This window comes from Nomia melanderi, chromosome 11, assembly GCF_051020985.1.
Source record: "Nomia melanderi isolate GNS246 chromosome 11, iyNomMela1, whole genome shotgun sequence".
Classification (NCBI taxonomy): Eukaryota; Metazoa; Arthropoda; class Insecta; order Hymenoptera; family Halictidae; genus Nomia; species Nomia melanderi.
This window is the reverse complement of record NC_135009.1, coordinates 14,498,451-14,506,523: the sequence shown is the minus strand read 5'-3', so window position 1 is coordinate 14,506,523 and position 8,073 is coordinate 14,498,451. Positions and strand designations below refer to the sequence as shown.

The window sequence follows — 8,073 nt, the reverse complement described above, 5'->3', positions numbered from 1 at the left end:
TGCGAAATTAATTCAAGTAAAAATTCTATGAGATTATTTACCACGAGGGAACGTATAAAAAGGGAACTCAGAACTTATGAACTCGAGTACAGTTGTTCTTTTATAGGACGTCGAAATGTAATATTCCACTTGCGATGTACGTCGTGAGTAAAGGCAGCTAACATACAGAGATAACAGAAATTCTGAAATGTAACGATCGGTAACATTATTTTATCGTTTAACAAGCCTTTTTATCGCTGTTTAACCGACGTTCATCGGCCTTACGTGCATAGCAAACTCGAACAAACTTTGCGCAAAGCGAACCTTACGAAGCTTCGATACTGTACTATTCTAAGATCCTGCCGAAGAATCGAGAAATGTATATTTTACCAAAGTTTCGTAAAGTAAAGTCTAAGAATTTTATCAGAAGTTTGAATGTTTCCCACGAAATAAATTTTATTTAGCAAAACATTACCTAATCTATGATTTGTCACTATTACAAGGCCCAGTTAATGTTCTACAGACATTTATTCCTTGTTATACTATGGAGTATCGACGAAAGCACTTTTATATAAATACTTAAATCCATATCCAATCACAATGTTTTTATTTTCCTATAAAAATAATAACTGTTTTCTTTGTACATACTTCAAGATGCATAGAAGGCACAATACATCATTTGTAAACGATGAGGCAAGTAAGCTAAAATTACTAATGGATTTGGCATATATTTAATGTAAGTGCTCTATTCCATGTTGCATGTATCGTAAACTACATAATTTTATTACAAAACATCACTCCTATACCACAGACAATTCTTTATACAAAAGTTAATACAAATTTCAATTTTGAATTATTTAATAATTCTAGTTAATTACAAAATATATGAAATAACATGATTCATTCACAAGCAATATTGAAACAAATTTTACCTAAATCTGATTGTGAATCATGTCATTTTTATTATTTCTATTAACCAGCATAAACATAGATTAACAAACATACCACCAAATACGTCATGTCACTAGTATCAAACTGAGAGAACATGATATTTTCAAGTCAAGTACTATAAAATATATTAATTTTTTTATACAAATTCAGAACCTGAACAGTAGCTTATTTTATCTATTCACAATGTCGCCTCTTCCTCTAAGTCGTCGCATCAGGAACATATCTTGAACTTTAATAGTTATGCGTTTTGAATGTTGTGCTAATAATATGCAATCTTCAAAAAATTGTACCATATATGCTTCAGTTGCCTCTTGTAATGCTTCTAAAGCACTTAGTTGTATTCTAAAACCCAATGATTCATACGGCTTAGAAAAAGTATTTTAAATCTCTGATATTTAAAATCTTACCTATTAACACCCAAGGTAGGGAATAAGTCAAAAATAATAAATTTTACTAAACGAGCGAAAGTACTTCTTGGTATAAGTAATTTTATAGATTTTCTCAAATGCCGTATTTCTCGAAAAACATGTGATTTGTTTCGTCTTCTGGGTACCAAAACTTCTGTCTAAAAAGATCCCAATTTTACATTTATAATACTGTTTAATATCATTTAAAAATATCCTAAACATATTAATTACTTACTCGAGATTTCTCACGATTCTGTGAACCACTGATTGATCTAAAATATTACTTTCTAATTAAATGAAGCAAGCATATGATGTATAACAATTTGAATTGACAACTTTCAAATAAAGAAATTATAAAATCTATTTCAACGAATTAAAATACTGAAATTTATCATAAGTAACATTAGATGTGATTCTTTCATTTATTATTCTTTTCTTTTATAAATTATTCCCTGAATTATAACTATAAAAATTGATAAATAAAAGTAATCGATAACTAACCTCGCATTTGATTTTCTTCGTACCATTGTTGCTCAATAGGAGATTTTATTTGAATTGTACACGTATCACAGATAGTTATTTTTATTCTTAACGTATTGTACCTAAATAATATATAGAGGTAACTCAGAAAAATAAATAAAATCACAATTGAAGATGGACACAAAAAAGGCGGTACAAAATTAATACGTTGGCGGGAGTTTAATTGAAAGTGACTTTGTGGTGCCACCAAGTGGCGACTTTCTGAATTCAATTCCCGCCGCCTTTTAAACAAAACGAACGAGTAACATATATGTACATACATATCCCTCTCGATATTCCCCAATCAAAAGAGAAATAACAATTGTTTACTATAGTACGTAACGCTATAACTTTAGTGTACTTTAGCGTCCTCTACAAGTATGTTCATATTTAATCTGTTTCTGGTTTTTCCTCATTTGAACATTGCATAGTTAAAAATACTATTTATTATATAATTAATCTATGTACATAATGTATCAACAACATAAAAAATTAATTCATTTTCATGCAACAGAGTATTACGACTTTACAAGCACTTTCTTCATGTATTTATTTATGAATTTCGTTTTATGTTTTTTCTTCATAGAATCCATCGAAGTACTCAGTGTATCGAGACCTTCAAGCGATGGTAAGCTCACTGTTTCTGTGATTGGTATATATTCCTTTGTTTGATGTTCTGATTTTCGCGTCAACTTTTTCATTGTGCGTTGTAGAAAATTATCAGACTTCTTCTTATCTTTTGGCTCACATATATTTTCATCCAGATTATGAAAGTTATTTTCTGTTTTTAATTCATGAGAATTTCTTATATGGTTTTCTTGCTCCTGAATTGGCTTTAAATGTTTACTAGTTTCTTCATTGAGTTTTCCATTTGTTTCAAATTCATCATGAGTATTTACTGTCTTCGGAAGTACTACTTCCTTCTCAAAATTTCTCGTTGCATTCTCCTCTGCTAGATTTGGTATCCTAACAGAATCTCTCAATTTTCCCCAAAAATCATACATACCAACTCTATTGTAATCCAATATAAACATATAATGTAATTGCGGTGGTAACTGACATTTTTCATAGAGACATGGTATTACTTTCCTCTGACGTTTGTCTAGAATTAAAACAAGTATTGTGTGAGAATATATTATGCCATAATATTGAGGCTATGTAATGTAACTTGTTAGAGTATTCATAAAACATACCAATACCCAATGCTTGAGCATAGTTTAAAAAGAATTTATTTGCTGGACTTTTCAAGAAATTAGGTGACACTATTACAATTAATCTATTACACCTCTCTGAGATCAATGTCATCACAGCTTCATGCTCAAATGTAATACCACCAATTAAATCCCTATCCTTTACACAGAGCTAGAAGACAAATATTTTAATTGTAATTTCTTGTCATTATTTTGCACTGAGTTTATTTCTTTACCTTTAAGCTGTACTGATTTTCCAGCTTATCCATCATTTCAGTGGCAAAATTAAGGTCCTCATCAGCATATAACAAAAATGCATCATAATATTGATTTTCAAGTCCTTGTTTTAGTCTGTGAAGATCATCTATAGAAGAAATAAAATTTTATGTAACAATAGATTATTATATTTCATTGTTACGTTTCATTTACCTATAGTCAAAACTTTTTCATCAACTTCATTTATAATTACATCGGCTGATGTTTGAGATCTTTCTATTTGTTCCAAATATTTCTGTGCATCTCTTTCTGTAATATAAGTACAAAATAAAACATGTGAAACTAACTTAAAAAGCATAAGACATAATCTAACAAACCAAAAAGTTCTGCAGTATCATCCAAGATATCCCATCTGTCAAGCTCTTCGAATATTGCTTGAAGATCTTTAATTGTTATATTTTTATTTTTTTGTTCATATAATGTTAAAATATATGCAGATGGATCTGGATGTGATGTCAATAATGGCATCATCTCCCCACCCACATTCGATAAATGTGCGAGACCTCTCCAATCCCTAATTAATCATACATATATTATCTTAGATCTAAGCAAACATTAAACTAACATAATGTGTAAATAAAAATTAATACCTGGGCAAACCATTTTCTGCTGGGATAACTTTCGGTGGATTTAATAAAGTTGAGATAACTTGTTTGGATTCCACAGATAGAGCAACAAGTGGCAATTCTAATAAAGCAGGTGTCATTTTTTTGTCCTGTACTTAACCTCAAACTACTCGAAACAATTGTAAATTATTAACAATTCATTGTTAAATAATTTACATAATAAATATTAAATTCTAACAACAAGGTATTTTTCAGAACATATCAGGAGACAGGCAGTTTTATTTAACATTAGATTAACATTGCTTAACACATCAATATTGACACTCAAAACGCGTATTGTTTTTATTCAAGCCACGTGAATCCTTTGATAATTAACACCAATTAATTTATCCACTATTATAACGTCTTCCTTAATTTATATTGTAATGCTTACTACTATTTACACTCCTTTCAATATTATTATTAGACTAAAGCATGATACACCACTGTTTCTAAGAAACCGTCAAACGTGACACTTGACTAGCCAATCAAAGTGTGACCCACGATGGAATAATAAAAACATTTAGATTACTGTGTCCGGCCAATATTATGTATACAAAGTTTATTTCAAATATGTTAAAGTTCAGTACAGTTAAAAATTTAACCAAGCTCGATGAGTAATTTCTTTAAAGTAATCTCTAAAAATCTATACTTTCTTAAACATCCAGTGATTAATCATAATAATGTTTACATGATAACTTTAATAACGTGTATATTGATTTAAATATATAGCTATATCTTACCACTCAAGTATTTGTACGACGCTTCATTTAAAATTACTTAAATAGAATATAAAAATTATTACTTGTAGTTTAAATAAAATGACTCATTCTTTCGACAAACTACTTCTCGAATTTTTAGCAATTCCAGTGCTCAATTTTAATGGTTCAACCGGTTTTATTTTAACGGGTATCGCTTTCGAGATTTTTGTGGGTGGCTTAATCATTGATGTACGTCCAACCAACGTATTAAGTGCTTCTTTTTTCTTAGGTGTACTGATTCGTGATTCAGGCGATACAGTCGTCTTCGTTCCTACACCAGGTCTGAAAAAAAAATCAATTGCCTTCAGCGATAAAGAATAATTGACGCCAGATTACTTTATGCGTTCATAGTAAAGTAGCAACAGATGGCGCCGTACCCTTAACACATTGACTCAATGGTCACCGATGACCAGAGAGCTTAAAAATTGTTTAAATACAATTACAATAAGAAAACTGTTAAACAAAAATATTCAGTAACACAAACAGCTAGATGATAGTGTAACACGTGTACTGTGATACCAAGATATTAATAATATAATTATTTTTAATACAGAATCAACGTGTTAAAATATTTGATTCAACCGTAAGATTGAATTTGTTTAATGCACTTACTTTCCAGTGGTCAACAATTTTTGTCCAACCTCTGTAGATTTCGCAGGCAGCGAAAGAATAGATTTAGACGAAGGAATATAAAAACTATTCCGGCGAACCGACGGTTTTATACTTCCTTGTTCAACCGGTGTGCTCTTCCTCGTTGAAGAATGAGAATTCATTGTATCCATACTGCGTCGTGCGTTCAGCATTCGCGGTGTATTTCCTGAAGCTGGTTTCACCAATGCTTGCGTCTTGTTTTGCTCCAACCTCGCTGACGGTTTGATGCCAGTAATCGTCCTCGACCGTTTCAATGAACTTACAACTATTGTAGGTAACATGTTAGCCGGCGCTGACTTAACGGATGTGCAGTCATCTAAGGAACAATATCAATAGATCAAAATAAATAACATGTACTCTACAAATAAATTAACCCTTTGCACTCGAGAGATGACTTCAAAGAACGTCTGTATCTCATCGAAGAATATTGAATATTTCTAGTGAAAAACTTCCGAGTGCAAATGGTTAATAACATCAATAATCATCCTCTAATTATCCCTATTTTAGTGATCACCTTGCGTATGACACGCGTCATCCGAACTAACTGATTTCTCGTTTAACACCTTAAGTGCTTTTTCTAAGTAGCGTTTAGCCTCCGTTATGTATTCCGTTAAGCCCTTCGAAGTCTCCTCCCCTTGCAAAGAAATCTGTCCTAATGAACTAGAGAGTTCATCGAATATAGTAGGAGAGCTCGTTAGCTTCGGTGGCGACGGTCTGGGCTCTCCCTCCAGACTTCCGCTTTCGATGTCGATGTCCCACGTCTTCTGACGTTGCAACGCGAACTTGTTCACACGCGACGGAGTTGCGTTCCGACTTACAGACGTTTGCGTGTGATCTTTCTCGTTGCTCTCAGAGGACGGCTGCACAACAAAGCACACAGTTGCAACAAAGAAATTGTCAAATTCCTGTTTACCCTTAACTCATCGCCGAACGCTTGGTTTTAAAATCCAAACGCAGTTTCTCTTTAATTGTTTGTTTTGACTTGTTCAGGTCATGAAAAATCGTACACAAAATCAACTTACATGTTATCTAGACTGTTACGTCATTTTTGGTCAATGCATTACTGAAGAATAAACAGATAACTAATAATAAACACTAGAACTACCAGATGGGTCAGAATAACTTATTTTTGATTTCTTTACTATTACTGAGAAGGTTACTTCCATGAAAAATTATTGAAACTATTTCAGTAATAAAAGCTGAAGTACAACTCAATTGAAATCTTAATAAAGCTTATGGTTTTTATAGAGAAATTGATAGAAGTTAGTTTAGGTGATCGGTAGTTAGTGTTAATGAAGGTATGCAGGACGGCTATGGGCGTCATTTGCGGCAATGGATTAATTAAATTCTCACCTTCGTGTTCCAGCTATTCGCGCGTAAACAGATTTCCGGTTGGGTGTGGCTTCGAGTGACGCCCATCTCCCTTTTGACACTCTCAGCCGGAACCTTCACCTCGTTACTCGAACACGAGATGTTCAAACTTACATCTGTGTTACGGTTCATATCCGGTTCACCGGCGATCGTGTCGAACAGTCTCTGCGACACGTCCCGCAGAACTCGCGTAACTTCTTTCGACAAACGGGGCAACAGATTGCTACCAGTTTCTTCAACTTTGCGCGGAATATTGTCCTGAAACGATGTTTAATTAACAGAACAATCGTAATCGTAGAATTTGAACCTTTTCTAGAGATTCAGGAATATTTAATAAACGATTCACGTGGATCCTTGCTAGATTTGTTATAGTAAAAACTCTTCTCTTCCGTTACTTTCGACCTTGCCTTCAAGGAAACAATGTTATGATGATTTCAACCTTTGCACTCGAAAGTTTTTCAATGGGAATATTCAACACTTTTTGAAGAGATATAGGTGGTACTGTGATATTCATAGATAAATTAAGCAACAAAGGTTTTATTTCAATATTTCACCTAACAATGCGAAGTTTAATTTGAAATATTAAATATTCAAATTAATATGAAAATTAAATATTCAAATATTATATTATAGTTTTGTTGTATCGAATCAGGTGACTGAGGGTCACCTCTCGAGTGCAAAGGGTTAAGAGATTCGACGATTTCAAGGAACTGATTTCAGTGAACCGTTACGAACTGTGCTTCCTACAGGCCCGGTGCCGCTAATGCTCCAGAAGGACGCATCCTGGACATGATCAGGATTAGGACATCGACACGGGACATCCCTTGACTCTAGGATCGCTCTCATTTTCGAGGAGCCGCACTCGATGGTGACCTTCAGGATTCCTGGCCGAGATGCTGAGGCGTTCGATTCATTAGCTTCCTCGGTGTTACGTTTCTCGAACGAGTGAAGCTTGTAGCCGATCGCTTGGAAGAACCCGGCGAGAATCGGTAAATCGTGACGCAATTCGTCGTTCGACTCGTCCGTTTGCAGTCCGTTTATCCATCTCAGTACCCACTGGTAAAACTTCCTTTGCACGCCTACTTGAGTGGTGGTTTGACCAGCGAAAGAGCACGTGCTGGTATCCATATCGTGAAGACATCAACTAAGGGAATCGGTAAAGACACCGGGACTCTAGGTGTCTGTTAACATTTTTTGCTTACTCCTTCGGTGACCTATACGGGGAACATACATAGTGTCATTGACGAGGAATTGTTGTGGCACGGTAAATGTTGACAGTAAAACGATTGGAAGATTAAATGCTTCGGTTCGTTATACTGGGTAGCATGGATGTTGTTGTTGTTTTAGGATCTGTATAGATTTT

At 33.8% G+C, this 8,073-nt stretch overlaps 3 protein-coding genes across 4 annotated transcripts; all 3 read right to left on the bottom strand.

Annotated features, from left to right (window-relative positions):
* LOC116432164 (histone H3.X-like) lies at nt 1–2,147 on the bottom strand. Its single transcript, XM_031988632.2, has 4 exons — nt 1,839–2,147; nt 1,573–1,609; nt 1,338–1,495; nt 1–1,272 (listed from the first exon to the last, which is right to left on the bottom strand). The coding sequence occupies exons 1-4, from the start codon at nt 1,862–1,864 to the stop codon at nt 1,101–1,103; spliced, it is 393 nt and encodes a 130-aa protein (XP_031844492.1). The 5' UTR covers nt 1,865–2,147; the 3' UTR covers nt 1–1,100.
* A 137-nt stretch (nt 2,148–2,284) lies between these two features.
* Nucleotides 2,285–4,808, bottom strand: Myd88 (myeloid differentiation primary response protein MyD88). The gene is made up of 7 exons (XM_031988625.2): nt 4,671–4,808; nt 3,913–4,054; nt 3,640–3,836; nt 3,476–3,571; nt 3,283–3,410; nt 3,050–3,218; nt 2,285–2,958 (listed from the first exon to the last, which is right to left on the bottom strand). The coding sequence occupies exons 2-7, from the start codon at nt 4,026–4,028 to the stop codon at nt 2,375–2,377; spliced, it is 1,290 nt and encodes a 429-aa protein (XP_031844485.1). The 5' UTR covers nt 4,029–4,054; nt 4,671–4,808; the 3' UTR covers nt 2,285–2,374.
* Nucleotides 4,150–7,897, bottom strand: LOC116432160 (uncharacterized). 2 transcript variants are annotated; one of them, XM_076372221.1, is made up of 5 exons: nt 7,458–7,897; nt 6,693–6,968; nt 5,854–6,199; nt 5,301–5,655; nt 4,150–4,970 (listed from the first exon to the last, which is right to left on the bottom strand). In XM_076372221.1, the coding sequence occupies exons 1-5, from the start codon at nt 7,836–7,838 to the stop codon at nt 4,754–4,756; spliced, it is 1,575 nt and encodes a 524-aa protein (XP_076228336.1). In that variant the 5' UTR covers nt 7,839–7,897; the 3' UTR covers nt 4,150–4,753. The 2 variants fall into 2 exon arrangements, with proteins under 2 accessions (XP_076228336.1, XP_076228335.1); XM_076372220.1 differs by having other exon boundaries at nt 7,446–7,896.
* Between the last annotated feature and the right edge of the window lie 176 nt (nt 7,898–8,073).

Coding starts and splice junctions, on each gene's coding strand:
- LOC116432164 (XM_031988632.2), bottom strand. CDS start 1,864: ATGGTACGAAGAAAATCAAATGCGAG. Junction 1,610..1,838: donor CGAAGAAAATCAAATGCGAG/GTTAGTTATCGA, acceptor GTAATATTTTAG/ATCAATCAGTGGTTCACAGA. Junction 1,273..1,337: donor CCTACCTTGGGTGTTAATAG/GTAAGATTTTAA, acceptor ATTGGGTTTTAG/AATACAACTAAGTGCTTTAG.
- Myd88 (XM_031988625.2), bottom strand. CDS start 4,028: ATGACACCTGCTTTATTAGAATTGCCACTTGTTGCTCTATCTGTGGAA. Junction 3,411..3,475: donor TGAAAAAGTTTTGACTATAG/GTAAATGAAACG, acceptor TTTCTTCTATAG/ATGATCTTCACAGACTAAAA. Junction 3,219..3,282: donor AAAATCAGTACAGCTTAAAG/GTAAAGAAATAA, acceptor TTTGTCTTCTAG/CTCTGTGTAAAGGATAGGGA.
- LOC116432160 (XM_076372220.1), bottom strand. CDS start 7,838: ATGGATACCAGCACGTGCTCTTTCGCTGGTCAAACCACCACTCAAGTA. Junction 6,969..7,445: donor CCGGGCCTGTAGGAAGCACA/GTTCGTAACGGT, acceptor ACATCGTTTCAG/GACAATATTCCGCGCAAAGT. Junction 4,971..5,300: donor AAATTGTTGACCACTGGAAA/GTAAGTGCATTA, acceptor TTTTTTTTTCAG/ACCTGGTGTAGGAACGAAGA.